The sequence below is a fragment of the Mya arenaria genome, chromosome 3 (genome assembly GCF_026914265.1).
Source record: "Mya arenaria isolate MELC-2E11 chromosome 3, ASM2691426v1".
Classification (NCBI taxonomy): Eukaryota; Metazoa; Mollusca; class Bivalvia; order Myida; family Myidae; genus Mya; species Mya arenaria.
Genome location: NC_069124.1, coordinates 85,816,222 through 85,843,579, shown reverse-complemented (window position 1 = coordinate 85,843,579; position 27,358 = coordinate 85,816,222). Strand labels below are relative to the sequence as shown.

Sequence of the window (27,358 nt, the reverse complement as noted above, 5' to 3'; positions counted from 1 at the left end):
CATTTACCAGGTATCTCTGTTTTTCTTCTTCAAATGTTTAGGAACTGCAGTCTGTAGTTTCTCACTATTCTTCTGAGCTCGGATGTATCTGTAACATAAAATCACTCAAACATTACATGATGAATGAATCTGTAACACATCACAAATCTATGTTTTTTATGAAAAAAATCATTAACATCTAATGGTTTAATTGATTCTGAATGCACCGTTTAAATTGAAGCTTTGGACTTTATGCCAAAAATGGTGAAATAAAACAGCAATATGTGTAATAAGAAATATATCTGGCATTAAACAGAACTCCATTAAAAAAAGGCATTAAAATACGGTACTTATAATTAATGAAAATATACTGTGAAGAATTCTGTTCTTTTTATATTTCAAAACAATCTTAAGTTTGTTGTGATAGTGTGATTATCCACGTCTTTGAACAACATTTAATGTCTATGTAAACACATGCAACTATTACAACTTATAGTAATTTAATGACGAACAGAGTAAAAGAGTTCTAACATTCATTATCAATTCATTAAATTTAATGTTTACCATTAGCAATGGAGGGAAATATATATGTTGGGCAAGGAGAGACTGACCTGTTTCCCTTGCGGAACTCTGCCTCGAGCCATCGTATGGCCTCTCGTGCACCATGACTCTCCTTCTTCTGGATGTCCAGACTGTCTATCACTGCAGTCGGGACATAACACATGCATAAAAGCATATACACCATCAATATGGCATTTGTTTTATGTTCAATATTGCACATTCAACAAGGAAATCACAATTATGCAGATGCTTACCTCATAATAGGTGGCTCAGTCAGACATAACAAAAGCTTTAATTACCCAGTAAGTTATACAGACAAGAATTATAAAAGTGACTTTTAATTTTGGAATATGATAAATCAGAGAAAAAAAATAAATATATAATATGAAACATTTCAAAAAAAATAAACTGAAGAGACAGCTGGTAAAAATTGGCACTTGTCTCTGTGTGCAGTCTTACCAGTATGTAATGGTGGGAAATATGTGTGAAATAACATACCAGCAAGGGGAATGACAATGATGGTCCTATTGGACTGTGCGAGCCTGCGTACATTGGGAAGAGCAGTACATAGGGACGTGGCGTCTGGGATCACGTATGGGGGGAAGGGCGCGGTCTCTGGCTGTGACAGGTTCCCTTCCAGCTGGCTCACCTCGGCCTGCACCACATAGCAAACACACATGACACTTAATAACCGACTGTGAGCATACAGTCATTAAAATTATAAATAAAATAGAAAATAATTAAGGCAGAAACAATTCTAGTTTGTAATTTTACTTACAGCAAAATTAAGAGATTTGCTTGCTCTTTCACATGATGGATGAAAACTGTACTGTGCATTGATACGAAAATGTATATCTCTTAAAAGTTAGAGCTTATGAACGCATTTTTCCTCCAATGTTTGTCTTAAAAGCCAGGGAGCATTACCTGCAGTCTCAGTTGGGCCATGTCCCTCATCAATTGGTTTCTTCTGCTCTCTGCATCAACCTAGAATAGGGAATATTGAATACAACTTAAGAGAAATTAAACTGTATAATGAACAGACCAAATGTAAAGCTTTCACCTCGCACACTGCCTTGACACAGGATATTATTGATTGAGTCAGGCAAATATTGAAATAACAAGCAAATTCGTTTAATTGATATCCCCACCTGATTAGGCATGGATTGGAAATGAAAAGTAGGTGGAATATTCCTATATTAACATGTAATATGGCTGCAGGGAAATGGACCGTTATGAACGTTGGATATAAGTTTGAGATTGTTTGGAATTGTTTGAAATAAAAGTTTTATATATAGAGTAACATTTGTAATAGTTTCTATGAATTTGAATGATTTCAAAGTGAAAGCTCAGATATGTCTGAAGTGATAACAGTAAATAGTGAAGAATGAAATTTTAAGGTACCTGTTGATCATGTTCACTGAGTGTTATTTTCAAGCTCATAGGAGTTTCATGTTGGTGATTATTGATTATAACCTATCATAATTGATTATAATGGAAGTTGATGGAAGGCAATCATTATTAAATACTTACATTTATTATCATGTGTTCAGTCATACATGTATAAACATAATCCGACCAATCACTACCATGAAATGGTTTCAGACAAGATTTTTGTAAGATTTGACCTAGTGACCTAATTTTTTTATCACATGTGACCCAGTTTTCTCATTTTTATAACATGTGACCCAGTTTTAAACATGTCAGAGTTCAAAGAAAACATTCTGATCACATTTCATGAATATTAGACCATACATAATACCTCTAATGTGTTCCAAAGATTTTTCTAAGATTTGAGCTAGTGTCCTAGTTTTTGACCCCATGTGACCCACTTTTACAAGCGGTCCATATTTCATCAAGGGGTACATCCTGACAAAGTTTAAACATAATTTGATCGATCATTACCATGATATAGTTCCTGACAATATTTTTCTAAGATTTGACCTAGTCACCTAATTTTCTATCATGTGACCCAGTTTTATATACGTCCAAGAGTTAATCAAGGAAAACATTTTGATTAAGTTTCATGAATATTTGACCATGTATATAATTCCTCTAGTTTGTTCCAATGATTTTTCTAAGATTTGACCTAGTGATCCAGTTTATGACTCCATGTGACCCACTTTAGTGGTTGAGATTTGATCAAGGGGAACATTCTGACCAAGTTTGAACATTTTCTGATCAATGCCTACCAAGATATGGTTCCCAATGGATTGACGGACGGAATGACAGACAACGCCAAATCAATATCCCCCTCCCAAAACCTTTGATTCGGCGGGGGATAAAAATCATGGTAATTAGAATATGCCACAAGACCAATCTTAAAGGATATAGCGAAAGTGTTATACTGATGTTCAAAAGCACATAACTCACAAATGAGTTCGCTGGGTTCAATGAAAACTTGATAAGCAATGGGTCAAGCACTATTACCCAAGGGTGGTAATGTGAACAAAGAATCAGAGTGATATTTCTAAAATTGTGGGGGAAGTTTGTTCCATAAACTGCAATATAAACGGGAAACATTTCTGGATGTGTTAAAGGCCTTGAATGGTAGCACATTTGTATAAAATTATATAAAAAAAAAACATAATTTTTTTTTTTGTAAAGTTAGCATTTCTGAAGATACATTCAGTGGATTTGAATATCAATAAGCATGACTGTATGATTAAAAGAACAGTTAAAAGTTCTCTCCATTGCTTTTGTGTACAAGTTCACATTGCCATCATGTTCAATCAAAAGTATTTACATCCATATTTTTTTCTAAAACTGACAAATATCAAGGGAGTATTGATCACAGAGTTTCAGGCAAAAGAATTGGTTCAAATATATTGCCATTGTTCACTCTTGTTTCTTGAATATGTTTGTACAACACATGTTTTTTTATTAAGGGAGGTAATTAAGAAACAAACAAAAACAGACATGTTTTTAAATGTGCACAAGTCCATATTGTCATTAACCAATCTACCAACTTTAATTCACTTTGAAAATAAACAAAAAAACAACAACATTCGGAGCTCCTCGGCCATTTTATCGAAAACAACCTCGGATGTATTTGGACGGTTTACACACTCAAAAAGTGGTACGTTTAAGTCCGCTGCAAGTAGATCGCGTAGTAATTTTATTTAGCAGTTAAACTTTGTGACATTACTCTTGGGATTCTTAAATATGTTTGCAATAATACAATTCAATGGCAATCAATTTAAACTTAGATCAATAAATATACAACTCTAAAACACTACATTTCATTAATGATATAATTCAAATTTTTACGAACTACTTCAACTGATGTACCTGCATACATCCGAGGTTGTTTTTGACAAAAATGGTCGAGGAGTTCCGAATGAAACAACAAAAATATATCAAGGGAGGTGATTTGGTAAAAATGGCTCCCAGTTCTTGTTCTTGTACAACACATGTTTGTAGGTAAAACATGTGTTTGGCACTACTACATAATGGTGGTGATGTGTATCAATTATCAGAGTGATATTCCTTAACCATTTCACATCACAAACTCCAATAATGAATATAGCCTAAAAAGTAAAAATCATATTCAAGGGCATATAATTCGTGGGCAGGCCATAGGTCACAAAATATACCAGGCACTACCACACATCACCGTGGAAAAGGGTACCAAGTATAGGAATGGTACATCTTATACAATGGGAGAAGTTTATTCCTTTATATGAATATAATGCAATACCATAAATAGTTAATACCAACACTTTAATGATTTAGTTTCCATATTAATCTTGCCAACGGGGAACCAAACAAAGAAACTAAACCTGTGAACTTATATTTTGAACATGTGGGGGCTTGCAAACCTTAACAAGTCTAAAAGCAGTCAATGAAATTCATTTAAATGATTTTAATGTAATATCATAAATAGTTTTATCAACACTATGATGTGTTTATTTCCATATAAATCTTGCCAACCAAATATAGAAACCAAACTTGTGACCTTAATTTTTCAACATGCGTGGGCTTGCAAACCTTCTAAAAGCAGTCAATGAAATTCATCTATATGAATATTATGTAATACCATCAATCTTTCCTACAGTGAACCAAACAAAGAAACTAAACTTGTGAACTCATGTTTTAACCCTCGGGGCTTGCAAGTTTGTTTATATGAATATATAAAATGCAATACCATAAATAGTTCCTACCAACACTATGATGTGTTAATTTCCATAATAATCTTGCCAACCAAACAAAGGAACTCAACTTGTCCAGGGGATGGTGGTATAAACCTTGGTTGCCACTATCCTATGCCTAAATTACCTTGCAGTGCTAACAATACATCCAGCCACACTCCAATATAGCCAATAGGGTAAAACAAATCATATTCAAGGTCATGTTACTGTGAGACAATATGGCCATTGGTCACTCAAAATATATATGGCATGTATAAGGCACTGTTACCGGTACCTATCAAAATGGAAATGTTTACAGACAGATATATTACTCCAATTAACGCCAAAATTGTGAAAAAATAGTATTCAAGGTCACAAAACTCTCAGATGAAATGGCTGTTTGTCAGGAAACAGATGTCAGGCACTTCTTTATATCAGGGGGTAATGTGTACCCAATTAAAGAGTGATACTTCTAGAACTGTGGGAAAAGTTTACTAAAAAAAACGGTATAAAGCAAGGGAAAAAACATATTCATGGGCAAAAAGAGAAAAAAGAAGATGTGGCTTCATTGGTCACAATAAACACATTAGGCACTACTACCCATCATGGTTGTAATATAAACCAGGTATCACATTGAAAACTCCTAAACTTTGGGAATACTCCACAAATGTTTGTAAATAGACTAACCAACTCACCTACCATATGGTCACTCCTATTTGCTTCCCTACAAACAATATTGGGGTATAAACTGAAAGTTACCAATTTTTTCTTACCAGTTGGTGAGTCAAACCTGGACAGTTTCAATTTTGACCTTATTGTACCATGTGCCTCATGAAAATTAAGTATTAAAGATTAAATTGCAATAAATATTTCTACTTATCCACTTAACAATACCAATTCTGATCTAACCACCCAGCCATCTGAATTAATTTTACCATTTTCTCCATGGCATCTTCCTGTGTTTCCTCAGTACTGATTGGCGGAGCAGGGCCGATGAAGATACCCTTCTCCTCGTTGTATGAGAAGTTGAGCCCCTTCAGTCCCGACAGAAAGTGACCAAACTGACGCAGACAGCGTGTTCGCAGGAAACTCTGAGGTACAGTACATCTGTTTTAGTAACTAAACTTCCAATAATAACCAAAAAAATGATCATATTTTTCAATTATTCAATATTTTATAACATCTTTTCATTCTTAAATATTTTATACATGCATTTACAATGTACAGCGATGTGAATGATGCTGAATAAGTAAAAGTGTACAACAACAAAATATTTGTTTGTTTCTCTGAAGAATATTTGTTTTGAAAGCAAAAAGAGAATAGTGCACTCAAGAAACTGTCTGTGTTTAACGTGTGAAATACTAAAAGAAAACTTACTTAAAATATAAAACACATCCGACAGCCTTACTCTATAACACAATCAGCTGTGTTCACATGTATTATTACTGTACACAGTGTAGCCTACCTCTTGTTGCTCGCTCATCTTGACGGAAGTTTTCCTTGGAAGGTCCTTGTGCGCGTGGCTCAGGGGCGGGAACCGAGTCAGGTGGATGTCCTCAGGGAGGGGCAGGGTCTGACTCCATCCCCCCTCACCCCCACCCACCACACCCACACGAACATCATCACTCCAACACTCGGCTGGAAATTATATATGGATAACTCATAATTGGCACCTAGGTATTTACCCATTTCAATTGCTTACATTCTGGACTGTGTTTTAGTTTTTGCAACAATCAACTAAGGAATTGGTAAGAGTATGCAACAAGTATGAATCACTGGACTCCTAAAAAGAGCTATCCAAGAAGTGATGACTTTCCACACACATCACCTTGACAGGATGTCACTGATTCACTCATGCAGATATTAAATACATGTTTTAAGATTACATTAAGGAAAGTAATTGTTTTGTGCCACATGATCCATCTCAAAGTCTTCAATATAACAAAAGTGTTGAACATCAGGATTAATGCACATACATGTAACTCAAGAGTTGACCAGGAACTACTAATTAGCATGATGGATATTTAACCTGTATCTGTTTGTTGATACCTGTATTTGTCAATGAGTACATGTAGTTTACCTGTAGCTGTCAATGAATACCCGTAGTGTACCTGTATTTGTCAATGAGTACATGTAGTTTACGGTAGCTGTCAATGAATACCCGTAGTGTACCTGTATTTGTCAATGAGTACCTGTAGTTTACCGTAGCTGTCAATGAATACCCGTAGTGTACCTGTATTTGTCAATGAGTACCTATAGTTTACCGTAGCTGTCAATGAATACCCGTAGTGTACCTGTATTTGTCAATGAGTACCTGTAGTTTACCGTAACTGTCAATGAATGCCTGTAGTTTACCTGTAGCTGTCAATGAATACCCGTAGTGTACCTGTATTTGTCAATGAGTACCTGTAGTTTACCGTAGCTGTCAATGAATGCCTGTAGTTTACCTGTAGCTGTCAATGAATACCCGTAGTGTACCTGTATTTGTCAATGAATACTTGTCTTTACCTGTAGCTGTCAATGAATACCTGTAGTGTACCTGTATTTGTCAATGAGTACCTGTAGTTTACCGTAGCTGTCAATGAATACCCGTAGTGTACCTGTATTTGTCAATGAGTACCTGTAATTTACCGTAGCTGTCAATGAATACCCGTAGTGAACCTGTATTTGTCAATGAGTACCTGTAGTTTACCGTAGCTGTCAATGAATGCCTGTAGTTTACCTGTAGCTGTCAATGAATACCCGTAGTGTACCTGTATTTGTCAATGAATACTTGTCTTTAACTGTAGCTGTCAATGAATACCCGTAGTGTACCTGTATTTGTCAATGAATACTTGTCTTTACCTGTAGCTGTCAATGAATACCTGTAGTGTACCTGTATTTGTCAATGAATACTTGTCTTTACCTGTAGCTGTCAATGAATACCTGTAGTGTACCTGTATTTGTCAATGAGTACCTGTAGTTTACCGTAGCTGTCAATGAATGCCTGTAGTTTACCTGTAGCTGTCAATGAATACCCGTAGTGTACCTGTATTTGTCAATGAATACTTGTCTTTACCTGTAGCTGTCAATGAATACCCGTAGTGTACCTGTATTTGTCAATGAATACTTGTCTTTACCTGTAGCTGTCAATGAATACCTGTAGTTTACCTGTATTTGTCAATGAATACTTGTCTTTACCTGTAGCTGTCAATGAGTACCTGTAGTGTACCTGTATTTGTCAATGAATACTTGTCTTTACCTGTAGCTGTCAATGAATACCTGTAGTGTACCTGTATTCGTCAATGAATACTTGTCTTTACCTGTAGCTGTCAATGAATACCTGTAGTTTACCTGTATTTGTCAATGAATACTTGTCTTTACCTGTAGCTGTCAATGAATACCTGTAGTGTACCTGTATTCGTCAATGAATACTTGTCTTTACCTGTAGCTGTCAATGAATACCTGTAGTGTACCTGTATTTGTCAATGAGTACCTGTAGTTTACCGTAGCTGTCAATGAATGCCTGTAGTTTACCTGTAGCTGTCAATGAATACCTGTAGTGTACCTGTATTTGTCAATGAGTACCTGTAGTTTACCGTAGCTGTCAATGAATGCCTGTAGTTTAACGTAGCTGTCAATGAATACCTGTAGTGTACCTGTATTTGTCAATGAGTACCTGTAGTTTACCTGTATTTGTCAATGAATACCTGTAGTGTACCTGTATTTGTCAATGAGTACCTGTAGTTTACCTGTATTTGTCAATGAATGCCTGTAGTTTACCTGTAGCTGTCAATGAATACCTGTAGTGTACCTGTATTTGTCAATGAATACTTGTCTTTACCTGTAGCTGTCAATGAATACCTGTAGTGTACCTGTATTCGTCAATGAATACTTGTCTTTACCTGTAGCTGTCAATGAGTACCTGTAGTGTACCTGTATTCGTCAATGAATACCTGTAGTGTACCTGTATTTGTCAATGAATACTTGTCTTTACCTGTAGCTGTCAATGAATACCCGTAGTGTACCTGTATTCGTCAATGAATACTTGTCTTTACCTGTAGCTGTCAATGAGTACCTGTAGTGTACCTGTATTCGTCAATGAATACTTGTCTTTACCTGTAGCTGTCAATGAGTACCCGTAGTGTACCTGTATTTGTCAATGAGTACCTGTAGTGTACCTGTATTTGTCAATGAGTACCTGTAGTGTACCTGTATTTGTCAATGAGTACCTGTAGTGTACCTGTATTTGTCAATGAATACTTGTCTTTACCTGTAGCTGTCAATGAATACCTGTAGTGTACCTGTATTTGTCAATGAATACTTGTCTTTACCTGTAGCTGTCAATGAATACCTGTAGTGTACCTGTATTTGTCAATGAATACTTGTCTTTACCTGTAGCTGTCAATGAATACCCGTAGTGTACCTGTATTTGTCAATGAATACTTGTCTTTACCTGTAGCTGTCAATGAATACCTGTAGTGTACCTGTATTTGTCAATGAATACTTGTCTTTACCTGTAGCTGTCAATGAATACCTGTAGTGTACCTGTATTTGTCAATGAATACTTGTCTTTACCTGTAGCTGTCAATGAATACCTGTAGTGTACCTGTATTTGTCAATGAATACTTGTCTTTACCTGTAGCTGTCAATGAGAACCTGTAGTTTACCTGTATTCGTTCTTCCAACAATAAAAACAAATATTATTTCAGTGCTTTAGAATAAGAATAATAGTAATGGTATATAATAGCCAATTAATATGATTTAACCATGATGCTTCACATTTTGAATATAACAATGGTGACAATGTTTTGAAGTAAATTTAAATATCAACTATATTACTATTAAAACCCTTATTACTCTTACATTGGCTATGCATATTGTTAATATGCATTCAGGGTCCTTCATAAGTTTTGATTAAACTGTCTCAAATAGTTAAGTACCCGACCAGCTACTACTTATTGTACTTAAAATTCAGTTATTTTTCAAAATTTGAACTGGCCCCGTACATTTTGGCTGGCGGATGGTTCTTATTGATAACACTGTGCATTAGTGAGGCAATCAGAAATAAACACATAGGCTTGTGTGACAGATCGGTATGTGACATTTGTAAATGAGGTTTTGAGGAGTATCTTGCTTTTACACTGGTGCTTGATTTATGATTGTCAATGCATTTAAGGTTGTTGCTAATATTATACTAGTTCATATGCGGATGTTGTTCACACAGTCTTTATAAAGCTGACCAAATTGGGCTTGAAAACCTTTACAACTCTAAAAGCAGTCAATGAATTTCATTTATATTAATATCATGAAATACCATAAATAGTTCCTACCAACACTATGATGTGTTAGTTTCCATATTAATCTTCACAACCAAACAAAGAAACTAAACTTGTCCAGGGGATGGTGGTATAAACCTTGGTTGCCACTATCCTATGCTTAAATTACCTTGCAGTGCTAAAAAACATCAAACCACACTCCCAGAGAGTGAGAAATAAATACACAGCTTATATACCCCTCAAAGGATCACACAGGTTATATACCCCTCAAAGGATGACACAGGTTATATACCCCTCAAAGGATGACACAGGTTATATATCCCTCAAAGGATGACACAGGTTATATACCCCTCAAAGGATGACACAGGTTAAATACCCCTCAAAGGATGATGCAGGTTAAATACCCCTCAAAGGATGACACAGGTTATATATCCCTCAAAGGATGACGCAGGTTAAATACCCCTCAAAGGATGACACAGGTTATATACCCCTCAAAGGATGACACAGGTTATATACCCCTCAAAGGATGACACAGGTTATATATCCCTCAATGGATGACGCAGGTTAAATATCCCTCAAAGGATGACACAGGTTATATATCCCTCAATGGATGACGCAGGTTATATATCCCTCAAAGGATGACGCAGGTTATATATCCCTCAAAGGATGACACAGGTTATATATCCCTCAAAGGATGACGCAGGTTAAATACCCCTCAAAGGATGACACAGGTTATATACCCCTCAAAGGATGACACAGGTTATATATCCCTCAAAGGATGACGCAGGTTAAATACCCCTCAAAGGATGACACAGGTTATATACCCCTCAAAGGATGACACAGGTTATATACCCCTCAAAGGATGACACAGGTTATATATCCCTCAATGGATGACGCAGGTTATATACCCCTCAAAGGATGACGCAGGTTATATATCCCTCAATGGATGACGCAGGTTATATACCCCTCAAAGGATGACACAGGTTATATACCCCTCAAAGGATGACACAGGTTATATATCCCTCAATGGATGACGCAGGTTATATATCCCTCAAAGGATGACGCAGGTTATATATCCCTCAAAGGATGACACAGGTTATATATCCCTCAAAGGATGACGCAGGTTATATACCCCTTCAAAAGATAACACAGGTAATATACCCCTCAAAGAATGATGGTCTTTTATATATTAATAAAAGAAAATTGGTAAGGCTTGTTAGTTCCATGAAATACTTAATAGTAAAAAAGAGGCACAAGAGCAAAAATGAAGGTTCTGACCTATGTGTAAATTTAATATACTCTGAAAGAAGTTAAATGCTATCTACAAAATGACTATTTTTGAAGTTTTGGTTTCCAAAGACCAAGCACAAGTGTGTTCAAGGTTGGAATGTTCATGCATGATGTAATGAAATATTGTGATGATAAACAACTTCCAGGAATCGTAGTGCTTATTGACTTGGGAAAGGCGTTTGATTCCATATCTTTAGGTTTTATTGAGAAAACCCTGTCATTGTTAAGTCATGTTTAAAAAAAACAAACTTTTTGTACAACACTAAAAATGTGGTACAGATTATAAGTATCTTCCATGGCCGATGTGTGTAAGATAGGTTCATTTCGACCCGAGCGTAGGGTGTTTTGGGGAAACGAGGTTTACCGAGTTTCGGCAAAACACCCTGCGCGAGGGTCGGGATGAACCTATCTTACACGAGCGGCTATGGTAGATGCTTTTTCTCCCACCTCAGTTAAACAAAATTAAGTAAAAATATATTTTTTTCCCGGAACTCTTTTGTGCTTAGTGAAAATAATTGCGTACGGATATGCAATAATTCATGGTTGTCATGGATATTGGCGCAGTGATTCAGAGTATGTAAATGGTCTGATCGGTCTTTAAATAGTTCTAAGAAGAGTGAAGCATTATTTCTTGAAAGGTACGTGAAAACTGTTTTCTGGTGACATTTGAAGCGAGAAATAATTAACTCTTGTTCTAAATATTGCCACCAGACAAGGTTTCCATGATGCGCTACAGACGACAGTCTTCAACAAGGGAGGTAATTACAATGTGGTGACCATTAAAAGAAGTTCCATACGGGCATTTTATCTTCGCCCGTGGGCAAGATAAGAATTTCTAGCATGGTTAAATTAATGGATCTACTTATCTGAGGTGGGAGAAAAAAAGGATACTCTTCTCAGTTTTTCAAAATAGGTAGATGTTGAAGACAGGGGGAGGAGATTCTACTTTTCCTTACTTGTTGATGTTGTGATTCAGAAATTAAAGCTTTAAGATTCAGATCATAATATATTGATTTTTCCTTTGTGTAACTTGTAAATATGTTTTGGGATGAATAGAACAATTTTCCATAGAAATATGAAAAAACCGTCCTGACTCAAAGGAATAACCCTGAACATTATCACATTTGCCAAGGAGCTTGAAGTGCTAATAAAAAATTCAGTAACCTTCAAATAACAAGTTACCGCTGGCGTCCTGAATGGCAACAGGTGCAGGTCTGACCACAGTCACTGACTGACTGAACAATGGGAGTGGTGTAGTTGGTCTGAAAATGGTCACTGACTGACTGAACAATGGGAGTTGTGTATTTACCATCAGGTCTGACTATGGTCACTGACTGACTGAACAATGGGAGTGGTTTATTTACCATGCTCGGTGATGGTCGACTCATGCGGCAGGAAATTAAGCAGCACGGAGAGCCTACACCAGACAGATTGGGAGCTCTGAAAGATAGGTAAAACAACACTCCAACAAAGAGCAACAAGACTATTAAGACATCATTAAAAATGATAAAATGCAGATTTATTTAAAATTGATCAATCTGTTGTTGGTCAAGGGAATTTTTCTAGTTTATTAGTTTTACAATGGTACTCAATCACATGGACAATTCAACTAATAAACCTGTTATACATTTGTTTTGCCATCTGTAGCAAGTCTGCTATATATAAACTAAAGTAATAGAAGGGTGCTGTTCCAAGCCCTTTTTTGATAGCTCTTTTCTGCCCTCTGACCAGCATATGCGCCCTTTCACTTGCTTAGAATTTAATGCTGAAGATAATCAAATATTCATATATTTTGTATAAAAGCTTATTATATATGATTAAACAAGAGCTGTCACAGTATGTGACGAATGCCCCCGAATGTGACATTGACCTACGAACAAGGTCAGTACATGAAAAGTTGATCTTGCCTTTACGTGTCAAATACATATGGCAAGTTATTTTAAATTGCCTCTGAACATAAAAAAATACCACCCATACTTGACAACCTACACTGTTATGTCCTTATATTCAGAATTCCCTTGTGAATAAACACTTAGTGTATCTTTCACCTAAGAGGTAGGGACATGGGTCTTGCACACGACACGTTGTCTTCGTATGTGGAACACATGTAGCAAGTGATTTTAAAATCTGTCCATACAAGGGAAAGTAACAGCCCTGACACGACAACCTATACTCTTATGTCCTTATATGCAGCACTCCATTGTGAATAAACACTAAGTGTGACCTTGACCTTTGAGGTAGGGACACGGGTCTTGCACGCAACACGTCGTCTTGGTATGTGGAACACATGTGTCAAGTTTTTTTAAAATCTGTTCATACAAGGGAAAGTTACAGCCCGGACACGACAACCTATACTCTTATGTCCTTATATGCAGCACTCCATTGTGAATAAACACTATGTGTGACCTTGACCTTTGAGGCAGGGACACGGGTCTTGCACACGACACGTCGTCTTGGTATGTGGAACACATGTGGCAAGTTATTTTAAAATCTGTCCATACAAGAGAAAGTTACAGCCCGGACACGACAACCTATACTCTATGTCCTTATATGCAGCACTCCATTGTGAATAAACACTAAGTGTGACCTTGACCTTTGAGGTAGGGACACGGGTCTTGCAGGCGACACTTCGTCTTGGTATGTGGAACACATGTGGCAAGTTATTTTAAAATCTGTCCATACAAGGGAAAGTTACAGCCCGGACACGACAACCTATACTCTATGTCGTTATATGCAGCACTCCATTGTAAATAAACTCTAAGTGTGACCTTGACCTTTGAGGTAGGGACACGGGTTTTGCACGCGACACGTCGTCTTGGTATGTGGAACACATTTGGCAAGTTATTTTAAAATCTGTCCATACAAGGGAAAGTTACAGCCCGGACACGACAACCTATACTCTATGTCCTTATATGCAGCACTTCATTGTAAATAAACACTAAGTGTGACCTTGACCTTTGAGGTAGGGACACGGGTCTTGCACGCGACACGTCGTCTTGGTATGTGGAACACATGTGGCAAGTTATTTTAAAATCTGTCCATACAAGAGAAAGTTACAGCCCAGACACGACAACCTATACTCTATGTCCTTATATGCAGCACTCCATTGTGAATAAATACTAAGTGTGACCTTGACCTTTGAGGTAGGGACACGGGTCTTGCACGGGACACGTCGTCTTGGTATGTGGAACACATGTGGCAAGTTATTTTAAAATCTGTCCATACAAGGGAAAGTTACAGCCCGGACACGACAACCTGCACTCTATGTCCTTATATGCAGCACTCCATTGTGAATAAACACTAAGTGTGACCTTGACCGTTGAGGTAGGGACACAGGTCTTGCACGCGACACGTCGTCTTGGTATGTGGTACACAAGTGGCAAGTTATTTTAAAATCTGTCCATACAAGAGAAAGTTATAGCCCGGACACGACAACCTATACTCTATGTCCTTATATGCAGCACTCCATTGTGAATAAACACTAAGTGTGACCTTGACCTTTGAGGTAGGGACACGGGTCTTGCACGCAACACGTCGTCTTGGTATGTGGAACACATGTGTCAAGTTTTTTTTAAATCTGTTCATACAAGGGAAAGTTACAGCCCGGACACGACAACCTATACTCTATGTCCTTATATGCAGCACTCCATTGTGAATAAACACTATGTGTGACCTTGACCTTTGAGGCAGGGACACGGGTCTTGCACACGACACGTCGTCTTGGTATGTGGAACACATGTGGCAAGTTATTTTAAAATCTGTCCATACAAGAGAAAGTTACAGCCCGGACACGACAACCTATACTCTATGTCCTTATATGCAGCACTCCATTGTGAATAAACACTAAGTGTGACCTTGACCTTTGAGGTAGGGACACGGGTCTTGCAGGCGACACGTCGTCTTGGTATGTGGAACACATGTGGCAAGTTATTTTAAAATCTGTCCATACAAGGGAAAGTTACAGCCCGGACACGACAACCTATACTCTATGTCGTTATATGCAGCACTCCATTGTAAATAAACTCTAAGTGTGACCTTGACCTTTGAGGTAGGGACACGGGTTTTGCACGCGACACGTCGTCTTGGTATGTGGAACACATTTGGCAAGTTATTTTAAAATCTGTCCATACAAGGGAAAGTTACAGCCCGGACACGACAACCTATACTCTATGTCCTTATATGCAGCACTCCATTGTAAATAAACACTAAGTGTGACCTTGACCTTTGAGGTAGGGACACGGGTCTTGCACGCGACACGTCGTCTTGGTATGTGGAACACATGTGGCAAGTTATTTTAAAATCTGTCCATACAAGGGAAAGTTACAGCCCGGACACGACAACCTGTACTCTATGTCCTTATATGCAGCACTCCATTGTGAATAAACACTAAGTGTGACCTTGACCTTTGAGGTAGGGACACAGGTCTTGCATGCGACACGTCGTCTTGGTATGTGGAACACATGTGGCAAGTTATTTTAAAATCTGTCCATACAAGAGAAAGTTATAGCCCGGACACGACAACCTATACTCTATGTCCTTATATGCAGCACTCCATTGTGAATAAACACTTAGTGTGACCTTGACCTTTGAGGTAGGGACAAGGGTCTTGCACGCCACAAGTCGTCTTGGTATGTGGAACACATGTGGCAAGTTATTTTAAAATCTGTCCATACAAGGGAAAGTTACAGAGCCGGACGGATGGACGGACGGACGGTGCGATTTTAATATGCCCACCTTCGGGGCATAAAAAAATACAAAGCAGTGTGCCCTTTTCCCTCTTAGCACCCTGTTCCTTTTGAGCAGCAGCCTGCCAATCTTAAACCTGGCAAAAATCCCAGAATTAGTGTGTACCTGGGCACAGGTCATGATGATGGCAGAGTTGCAGGTCATCCAGTCTGTGATCACCTTGACAGCCGGCATCAGCCCCTCCCCCTGGATTACCTCGAGCACGTGCTGCACACGGGCCCCCTCACGCTCCTCTTCTGACGATGACCTGAACACAAATACAAGAACATACAATCATCATTCACCACTTTTAATATTTTAGTGACTTGTCATTTAGCAAACAGTAATAAATTGTAACAATATAAGAAAACGGTTATTACCTGGCTTTCTCTGTGTCCTCACTGCTCTGTGGCGTGTCCTCCTCCCCATCTGAATCTACAGAAAAAAAACATAAAAATATCCATTATCCAAATAGCCTCACTGAACTGTTTGTACAAATTTAGTTTTACTCATTATGTTTCTAAACTCTGCTAGCTCTTTTCTTGCACAAAAGTATTTTGAAGTATAACTATGAATGTCAATGTGTATGTTAAAGAAATAACTTTTCTCATTTTACACATCATGTTAGCCTCACCTATTTCAGTTGCAGTAATTGAAGCCTCAGTATCTGTCTCTATAACAAAGTTGGCAAGTTTTTGGGAGATCTCAGCGACGTGTTTGGCCTCTGATGATGTGTGGAATCCTGGTGGGACAGACACCTGTTTCTTGCCCATGATGACATCATTATCCACACCCTCTGTAGGTTGAGAAAGCTTAAAGTTTGAACTCAAAAATGGCACAGAACTTGAAAACAGTTCAGATGAAAATGTTGCGAGACTGTCACTATGGCTGAGTGGCCACATTTTGTTTGTGTCACTGGATGGTGCACCAAACCCCGGAGCGAGGTTTTCTGTTGGTTTGTGATTTGGGGCTGTAATCTCTGGTATTGGAAACATGTCGTCCGGGGCCCCTGGAGGAGGGACAGAGTCAGCCCCAGGGCCTGCAGCAAACCCAGGCTCCAGGTCCTGGCTCTTCATTAGAGAGTCAGAGAGTTCAGAGTCGGAGTCATCATTGTAGAAGCCCAAAGGTTCCTCCTCAGAGTCATCTGAGATCTCCTCTCTCATAGCAGCCTCTCCTGTCAAGGGAAAAAGTGAACTTTAACAATTTTACAATTGCTTTACTTGCAGTTTTTTTGATGAGTGACCAATCAGTGAAAAAAGAGTGACCTATTGGTCAAGGGCATGCTACTACTCTTCATAGTCATATTTCAAACGGTTCTTGACTTGTTGTGTGGACAAAGTTTTCAAAAATAATGGCTATGATATTTGAAGATCTGACCACAAAAATAGACATGGGCAAGCTCCTAGTGAAGTTTCATGGTCATGGGTTAAACCATTTTTAAGATATATACCCACAAAGTTTTTCATAAAACCTTGACCATTGGTCTACTGACCCCAAACACCGTGGGGGTTATGGCTTGTCAAGGCAACGTATCAGTCTATCAGAGGAGTTATGGTCCTGGATCAAACCGTTATTGGGTCATGAAGCAAAAAGTTTTCATAAATTTGATGTATATGACTTTGATCTTTGAACTACTGTCATAAGCTAGTCAAGAGCAACCAAACACAATTGTTTTCAAAACCTAGGCAAAATCCCTCTTGAGTTATTCTAAGGAAAAGACATTGATGACCAACCAATAGGTAGACAGATAATTCCTCAAACTGACGTATGCATACATAACTGTCTCATCAGTGGGGGTTTTCTACAATTTGGAAGGGGGTCAGGACCTTTCTAATCAGAAAACATTTATCAATTTAAATTATTTCAGGAATTCACTGTTTTGCTAGAAATGCTATAATAAAGACAAGTCTGGCCTTTTCCTTAAAGTTTTGTTTTTGAAAATATCCAAATAGACAAGAAACAAGAGCTGTCACAGAGACAGCGCATTCGACTATTCCGCCGCTTTTCAGTGTAAGGTTTGATTTTAATGCAATACATGATGTGCGGAGATATTAACATAAATGTGGTTACATGCAAAATTTTAACCAGAATTTTTAAGTGTAATAATAAAGGGCCATTATTTGCGAAACACAGTTATCTAACTTGATTATTCAATTAGGTTGGGTGGTTGAATACCATTGTATAAAGTTTCAATGCAATACATCAAGTAGTTGCTGAGATATTATCCTATGTGTGCTAACATGCAAGACCTAAACCAGAATTTTTAAGTCGCATAATAAAGGGGCAAAAATTATATAATATGAAAGATAGAGTTATCTTACTTGATTAAATAAGAAGGTTATATGGTTGGGAGCCTGTGTGTAAAGTTTCAATGCAATACATGATGTATTTGCTGAAGCATTGACTTAAAAGTTACATGCAAAACCTTAACCAGAATTTCTATGTTGCATTAAAAAGGGGCCATTATTTGAATTTAATGCAAACAAGAGTTATCTTACTTGGTTATTTAAGTAGATTGGATGGTTGAGTACCATTTTATAAAGTCTCAATGCTATTCATCCAGTAGTTGCTGATATATTAACCTTTGTGTGCTTACATGCAAAACCTTAACCAGAATTTCTGAGTCGAATAATAAAGGGCAATTATTTGCATTAAATGCAAACTAGAGTTATCTAACTTGGTAAATTAAGTAGGTTGGATGGTTCAGTACCATTGTATCAAGTCCCAATGCAATACTTCAAGCAGTTGCTGAGATATTAACTTGAAAAATTGAGGTTGGTCATGTATTTATAACATATATATTGAAGTAAAAAACAAACAAAAAATTGTATATAAGGCATATTTTGGTAACTGTCTTGTGTATTTCGATAATTATTGTCATATTTTGGTAATTTAGCGTACACAACAATGATATATGTCTTGACATTTTGAGAACATTTACGCATATTATAAGACTTATACAAATGCCGTAATAGTCCAGAATGACAGTCAACCGTTGCAATAGTCTCGGCATGCTTTCTGAATGACAGTCAACCGTTGCAACCGTTGCAATCGCAACAAAACTGTGTATTGTCAAAACTGATTATTGTTTTGATAAGGCTTGTCGCTGTGCGGATTAAAGCATGTCGGCATAATTAAGTGTCAGTAATTAGCCTTGCCAGCGGAAGGCACATCGGGTAAAGTGCGAACAAACAACCATAAGGTATTACCATCACAATAGTTTGTTCTATTGATGTTTTTTCTAATGACAGACAGCGGGTGTTTTTCACACCTCCGCACATTTGAAAAGATTTGATAGTGACAATAATGCTACTTTGCGTTATGCACATTCATTTTTCATTTTTTTAAAACAGTAACATACAACAAAATGTTTTGTAAAATATCGAAACATTAAAATCATGAACAACGATTAATTGATATTTACCTCCTTTCCCGATTTCCGTTGCCGTTATAACTCAATCCAGTTAAAGTGCTGACTCACATCGAGTTTTTGTGAGTAGCGTCCCTTTTATAAAAAAGTAAACACTCGTGTTTTTTTTTTTCAATTTATTTCTCAATAAATCATTTTAAAGTAAACATTCAATATATTTCTGCGTGTGTTAACTTGCATGATTTGACCTATGTCAGTTGTTCTCTTCGGTGACGCAGTACAGATACTTACTATTACCGCGTTCTTCCCCAGTCCGATATTTTCGACCTGAAATGGACTTGGAAAAAAACAGATGAAATTCTAATAGCGTAGAAAGGACGCAGGCAATTTTTAAGACGAAAATTGGGGGTAAAAAAGTGCGTCCTATGCATGATATAATACGGTATGTGTGCTTGCATTCAAAACCTTAACCAGAATTTCTAAGTCAAATAATAAAGGGCAATTATTTGCATTAAATGCAAACTAGAGTTATCTAACTTGGTAAATTAAGTAGATTAGATGGTTGAGTACCATTGTATCAAGTCTCAATGCAATACCTCAAGTAGTTGCTGAGATATTAACCTATGTGTGCTTGCACGCAAAACCTTAACCAAGGGGTGACGCCGACGCTTGGGTGAGTAGTATAGCTGTCCTTATTCTTCAAATAGTCAAGCTAAAAAGACAAACAATACCACCAACCGACCAACCATTCAAAATCTGCAAACCTACATGCCCTTTATCAAAGGGGACATAAATATAACTAAGTGGTGTTATAAAGAAACAATGGTCTACTGTCAGACAGACCATACAAGCGACTTTCCAACGTATCAAAATATTTAAACCTATATGCCTCTCAAAGGGGAAATACAAAGAACTTAGTGATGTTATGAACAAACCTTCACTGAGGTCGGACATATCTGAGAGGTCTGAGTCACTGTCAACCTTGCTGGCCTTTGGACGCCGCCTCCGTCTCATTCGAGTGTGCAGCTTCTGTCAAATAATAAACAGGGTTTCTCATACTATGATCCAACCATATTAATCAACATTACCACTAAAATTAAGTAAGCTGATTTGTTGCGTGTTTGTTCCTATGACAAGTTTCATAAAATTCTTCCTACTTATCAAGTTTGGTGAAAATAAGTCAACCTTAACTGAAGTGAGGTTCGACTCTTTCTATTTTAAGTAACAGTGACCTTGACCTTGATCCTCCTGTAGGAGCCACAAACTCATTCTCTTGAAAGGTCTCCGAACACTCTTCCTAAATACCAAGTTTCGGCAAAAAATGTTAACCTAAACTAAAGATTTTCAGTTTCAACAATTTTTTGATATTCTGTAACAGTGACCTTGACCCTAGGGCCCAAAATGTAATCCCCTGTAAGGTCTCAACCCTTACTGGTTATTTGGTATCAACCTTTTAAACTTTAGTCACTGGTTAACCTAGAGCCTATGGGCCCCAAACATAATCACATGAAGGGACCCATAAACCCTTCCTTCAAACCAAAATTGGTCAAAATATGTCAACCCTCAGTGATTTTTTTTTTGGTGCAATTTACTGCCTTCTAAAGGCTGTTTCCCCTTGCGAAAACATGTCCATTTTACCCAATTTTTTATATTTTTTTCCCAATTTGATTAATGTGGATTACGTTAATGAATAATAAAGCAATGAATTTCTTGAAAAATAAACAAAATCTTGACAATTCTTACTCTTTCACAGCATAATGTATGCATAAAAAGTTAGAACATGTATATTTACCATTATATTTGCTATTTTGGCCTGATTTTGTATTTTTCCCAAAGACAACTTTTTTTCCCAATTTGCAAGGCACAGGCAGTAAAAACAATTCCAAAAAAAAATCACTGACCCTAACTAAAATTATTCAGTAAATTAGTATTTTTCTTCTTTTGGTAACATACCTTGAACCTAGGGGCCCCAAACTAAATCCCATGAAATGTCTCTATAAACTATTCCTAAATATTTCCAAATATAGTTTGGTCAAAATATGTCATACCAAAACACATCAATTATGGTAACCCACACAATTTCTGGTATACCTTAGTTTTTGGCTGGTCCTTCTGAGTGTTGTTGTTGTTGTTTTTCATGGCTGTTGGGTGTTTGATGTGTCCATTCTTCAGAGAAGAGGAGGCAGAGGAGACCAGGGAACACTTTGAGTCACTCTCTGAATCCTCACCATTTATACCGTCTAGGAAAGAGAAACACATGGCCTAGGAATCAAAATGTGGCACACACTCTTTACTTGTAAATTGGTATAGTACTAAATTCATTGCATTCCCAAATGACTTTGCTTGAATTATTACTTATCTGTATGTTTTCTGATAAAGTAGAAAACTCATTTAATCACTGACAAATTATTTCTCTGTGTGAAGAAAGGGAAAGAGCTCTCACAACAGTACAAATACATATGTTAAACAAAGTTTGCAACAAAGGGTAGAGATGAATTAACAAATGACTCTTTTGCTGCTTTTTTCAGTGCTCTGATGCTAGAAATCTGCACGGATTGTGCGACCGAATTCACTTCAATACTTAATGCAAGTAAACTGCTGGTTGAATGGTTACCATAGTTATGGGTGTTGGCCTGGAGGATCTTGTTGGGGTTTTCCCGTTCATAAAGCGCCCCCTGCAGCCGGATCACAACATGGTTCAGAATGTGGGAAAAGAGTGCTAGCAAGAACGCTGTGGCCGCTGTCACTTTCCGCGAACCTAGATATCAACCATGACATTTTGCATAATAATTATCAATGTAGTTTATTTTCATAACTATATGCACTGGATTAACTTCTTTTTATCAGTTTAATTGTTAACTAGAGCTATCAAAGTCATGCTGAATGACCCAAAATGACCTCAGTGGACACAGGAAAATGTTGAGAGGTGGAAGTAACAAGTGTATTGTTAAGGAAATGGAAAGTGTACAAAATCCCATGCTAACAAAATTGCCTATGAAGTTTTCATACTGACCAACACAAGGTTTCATGTGTTAGGGTGAAATATTTGTTAAGCTACATGCGGCGCATGATGTTCAGGCATATAATTACATGATACAACGCGATGGATGCAACTCCTATTTAGTCCCCAGATATATCTTTCAGGGGGTTTAATACTGGTTTAATGATTATTTGAGATGTATATTTTGTTTGATCTGCAATCCATGAGAAATGTTATAATACACAGATCACAGAAATGGTCATTGACATTAATGTCATATCTGGTACAAACATTTTCCAATGAAAGGGAGAATACTACAAAGAAAAAACTATCCAGACAACAACATATGTAATTAAAAAAATACTTTCCATTCTGTCTAGTTTCAAAATGTTCAATAGTTTAAAAGAAGTTAATATAGATGTACAGTGATGAGCATATTCACCTCCAGTGCCTATCAAACCTACCTCTGTTCTGCAGGATGTGAATGGTAGAGGTACACATGACGACAATCTTGAACACAACATCGTCCTCCAGGAAGTGCAGGTTCTCCTCTGCCAGGTCTGCGCTGTATGTTGTTGGCTCGTAGAACATGCACTGGTTAAAACTATTCAGGGTTGCCTGGCAACACTCCTGTATCTCATGGTTGTCTTGTTGACTTTAAAGACAGAAATTTATTTTTAAACTATTTGATATAACACACATGTACAATAAAATCTATAAAAAAAGAAAGAACAAGAGCTGTCACAGTATGTGACGAATGCCCCCGAATGTGACATTGACCTATGAACAAGGTCAGTACATGAAAAGTTAAAGATCAAACAAATACATATGGCAAGTTATTTTAAATTGCCTCTGAACATAAAAAAATACCACCCATACTTGACAACCTACATTCTTATGTCCTTATATGCAGCATTCCATTGTGAATAAACACTAAGTGTGACCTTGACCTAAGAGGTAGGGACACGGTTCTTGCACCCGACAAGTCGTCTTGGTATGTCAAACACATGTGGCAAGTTATTTTATTTTCTGTCTATACAAGGGAAAGTTACAGCCCAGACACGACAACCTATAGTCTATGTCGTTATATGCAGCATTCCATTGTGAATAAACACTAAGTGTGACCTTGACCTAAGAAATAGGGACACGGGTCTTGCACGCGACACGTCGTCTTGGTATGCCGAACACATGTGGCAAGTCATTTTAAAATCTGTCCATACAAGGGAAAGTTACAGCCCGGACAAGATAATCTATGTCATTATATGCAGCATTCCATTGTGAATAAACACCTAAGTGTGACCTTGACCTTAGAGGTAGGGACACGGGTCTTGCACGCGACATGTCGTCTTGGTATGCTGAACACATGTGGCAAGTTATTTTAAAATCTGTCCATACAAGGGAAAGTTGCAGCCCGGACACGAGTTATTGAGCCGGACACACGGACGGACGGAAGGTGCAATTTTAATATGCCCACCTTCAGGGGCATAAAAATGGTAAAAACTATTTAATTAACTGAAAAAGAGTTTAAGTTCCTATACACAACACTTCCTCTTATTTTGCTTTACCATTGTTTGAAATTTAATTAAATTCCATCCAGTAGTTTTAAAAGTTATGCTCAGGACAAGGAAACTGAAATAGAGTTATAGTTTTTGTACACTGCACTTCCTCCCATTGTGGTAAACGATCTCTCATTGTGCTTTACCATCGTATAAAGTTTAATCAAATTTCATCTTGCAGCTTTCAAGTTTTGCTCCGGACAAGAAAAAGTAACAAAGGGCAATTACTTTGAAATTAGATGAAATACAGTTTTGGTGTTTGTCCACTGCAATTCCTCTCATTGTGCTTTATCATTGTATGAATTAAATTCCAACAAATAGTTTTCAAGTTATGCTCTGGTAAAGGATAATTGTAACAGACCGGCGGACCAAACTCGGGGTGATACCAACAAACCCCCTTCAAACTTTGTTTGTTGGAAGTGCAATTATTCACATTAGACATCTTCACAGTTTCTTGTTGTAACACACATAGGAATATCTGCAGCTGCTATCAAAACAGTTGATTTAAACAGCTGCATATTCATCATCATCAAAAGAAGTACATTTTGCTTAAAAGAAAAATTTCAAAAGAAGGGATAATTTAAGTCAGTGTAACCTGAACACATACCTTGCAGGTACATCATATCTGTAGAATATCTTGAGCAGGTTCATAAATTGGATGAAGAAGGCCTTAAGGTCATTGTAACTGAAAATGGAGTATTACATGTGTTAAATGAAAAAGTAATAACAGAGTTTTAGAAGTTTGCACTATTTGCATTATAGTTTTAAAAGGAATAAAATAATTAAGAGTTTTAATTATAGTAAACATTACCAGTTTAATAATGGTGTTATATTTAGTGAATTTGTTATAAATTATTTAAGACATTAAGTCTAAACTGCAATATAAATCCCCTTTGTTGTGAGTAATTCACCATTGTTCATGTGGGTTCTGGCTGGTTCTGGCAGTGTCTGCAGTGAGCTCCTGGTAGCGCTTCTGGTTCTTCTCAAACAGCCGCAACAGGTTCCCCTCGGCACCTTCAAACGGAACCTCGCTCGACAGGCTGCCAAACAAACACAGAGTTTAAGATCAGATTTTTTTGTGGTTACCAGGAAAGAAAACAAAATATGAGTAGCATTTAAGTATTTAGCTCTCTAGAGATCTTTAAAGTGACAAAAGTTTTAAAAGCAGCCAGTACTAATCAGATCATACCTGATTCAGTGTCTAATACACTCAGCCATTGACATTACTACAACTGTCTTAATATACACCACAACATTGTAAATTTAGCTCACACAAGCATATACACATCCATCAAGTTTGTTAAGAAAAAATGAAGAAAGAGCTTGTACCATCTGATGTAATGGTACGCTGCCTCACAGTAGAAGTAACGAGATGAAGCCAGAGTTCCTAGCTGGTTGTGGGCCACTCCTGTACAGTATTAGTCCAAGTGTGCAATCAAAACACATTAAGATCACCTTTTATGGATTTACAATGTACATGAATTAGAACTGTGTACAAATATATGATAAATATGATACAAGCATTTTATATATCAAATGTCCATTTCCTAGAAATACAACCGTATGGGACAAAATGGGAGAGTCTCTAGAACCTGGGACTCATTGAGTGAGAGACCGTCACCTCATGAACACGGGTGATCAAAACTAAAATTGCAACCAAAATATTACACCTTCAACACTTACAAAACCTATTAAAATGATTTCTTTCTGTAGTTCTCCACTAGTAACCAATATTCAATCCCTAGATGCTCATTTAATACTAGGGATGGCAACGAGTACCCGAGTACTCGAGTACTCGATCAATCAACTGAGTACCCGAGTACCAAATCACTCCTCGAGTGCTCGAAAAAATATTTATCTTTTTTATAAAATTCACCAAATACACGATTTACAGATTTAAGTATCAGATCTGGCGCGGTTCCAAGATGACAATTTATGGTCCCTCTTATCCCCGCTGTGTACACAAGTTGCAAACTGTCAACAAAGGGCCCTTCATGATTCATGAATGGGCGTATATTTTGCAACGATTATCACAATTGATTGGTGGATATCTTAATTCAGGAATTATGCAAATTAATGAGATAAACAACAATATTTCAGTATGAAAAACTGTCATTTTAAATATTATTTCGTAGAGTAAACAACTCAATAAATTTAGAAATATGTTCGTTCATTTTAATTTTGAATGTTGTTCATTATTGAGTGTAATCTCGATCATTTAGATGCTTGAATATGATCCAAGTTTTGCTTTCCATTTATTTGTAGTACATGACATGTATGTACAAAATGAAATGAAACGGACATTAATAGCAATTAATAGCATGAAACAACATTTTTCTTTCATTGATTTTTCAGGTAGGGTACATAATGACAGTCCTATTAAAAGATGAAATATGCCAATATTATGACCAACGCACACTATACATGAACGGTACATGTATACACAAACTTGTCTTTCCCGAAAACAAATTCAAGTTATCCGAGTAATCGAGTACCCGAGTACTCGATTGGAAGATTGTCCAAGTACTCAAGTACCAATTACCAATTTTACTTCTCGTTGCAATCCCTATTTAATACCCACGTATAGATATACATTTATGATTACATAAAATCATACTAATGAAGACCGTACCCATTTCTGGGAAGATAATCCACGCCTGCAAGTAGAACCTCTCAGCCACAATGTTCATCCCTGCATCAAAGTCATGCTGGTATCGTGCTACAGAGCAAGAGAAATCTCCATTATGATTTAATATCTAAGACATTTGTATTACATTTAACAAGATTACTTAAAATGCATGTACATGTATGCAAATAATACTTAGAATATGAACAAACAAACAAATCAGAAATACTGTCACTAGAATACTAAGAAAAAACATAGTTCTTGAACAATTGTACTAAACTCTGAAATTTTACCGATATCTCCCAGACAGACCAGGCATCGGTGGACAGTTTTCAGGGCCCATTCCTTCATGGCGGTTGTAACTTCTTTCTTCCGAACAGCCTTGATGTAACGACCTGTCATAGAAAATATGTGAAGGGGCAATGCGTACAGAACATATATATATATGCACATTTTTTATGCAGTGATACCTGTAAAACTGGACACATCTCAAGGACAATATCAAGTGCTTATTTCTAGCAACTTGATATAATTTGAGTAACAATAGAGACGTTGCTAAACACCAGTTGTACCCTATTTGTATGTTTAGCATCCCCTTGTATGGGTAGCCTCCCCTTGTATGTGTAGCCTCCCTGTACTACAAGTGAAAGTTGCAGTAACTCATTTGTGAATCACTTCTTGTATGTGTAGACCAATTACCAACAAAAATGCTTTGATTTTGTACATTTCTCCCTGTTGTAACCATTGATGAATATGAATTAAATGACATTAGGTTGTCCAGTTAGCGCACTCGCTTCTCACCTAGGCGACCCGGGTTCGATTCCTGGCTTGGGCGTATGTGAGTTTGGTTTGTGTTCACCAAGCCGGACAAGTGGGTTATCTCCGG

General features: G+C 37.2%; 1 protein-coding gene across 1 annotated transcript in view; it reads right to left on the bottom strand.

Moving 5' to 3' along the window:
* LOC128227373 (nonsense-mediated mRNA decay factor SMG5-like) overlaps positions 1 to 27,358 on the bottom strand; it is a 40,290-nt gene that overhangs the window by 9,006 nt on the left and 3,926 nt on the right. The window contains exons 5-23 of the mRNA XM_052937833.1: positions 26,766 to 26,867; positions 26,479 to 26,565; positions 25,176 to 25,254; positions 24,758 to 24,886; positions 24,454 to 24,531; positions 22,755 to 22,945; positions 21,925 to 22,068; positions 21,402 to 21,550; positions 20,246 to 20,339; positions 16,575 to 17,114; positions 16,321 to 16,375; positions 16,067 to 16,208; positions 12,580 to 12,655; positions 6,133 to 6,305; positions 5,603 to 5,758; positions 1,465 to 1,524; positions 1,039 to 1,195; positions 591 to 681; positions 8 to 88 (exon numbers count right to left, since the gene is read on the bottom strand). Coding sequence (XP_052793793.1) covers positions 8 to 88; positions 591 to 681; positions 1,039 to 1,195; positions 1,465 to 1,524; positions 5,603 to 5,758; positions 6,133 to 6,305; positions 12,580 to 12,655; positions 16,067 to 16,208; positions 16,321 to 16,375; positions 16,575 to 17,114; positions 20,246 to 20,339; positions 21,402 to 21,550; positions 21,925 to 22,068; positions 22,755 to 22,945; positions 24,454 to 24,531; positions 24,758 to 24,886; positions 25,176 to 25,254; positions 26,479 to 26,565; positions 26,766 to 26,867 — 2,584 coding nt within the window. The remainder of the gene's footprint in view (positions 1 to 7; positions 89 to 590; positions 682 to 1,038; positions 1,196 to 1,464; positions 1,525 to 5,602; positions 5,759 to 6,132; positions 6,306 to 12,579; positions 12,656 to 16,066; positions 16,209 to 16,320; positions 16,376 to 16,574; positions 17,115 to 20,245; positions 20,340 to 21,401; positions 21,551 to 21,924; positions 22,069 to 22,754; positions 22,946 to 24,453; positions 24,532 to 24,757; positions 24,887 to 25,175; positions 25,255 to 26,478; positions 26,566 to 26,765; positions 26,868 to 27,358) is intronic.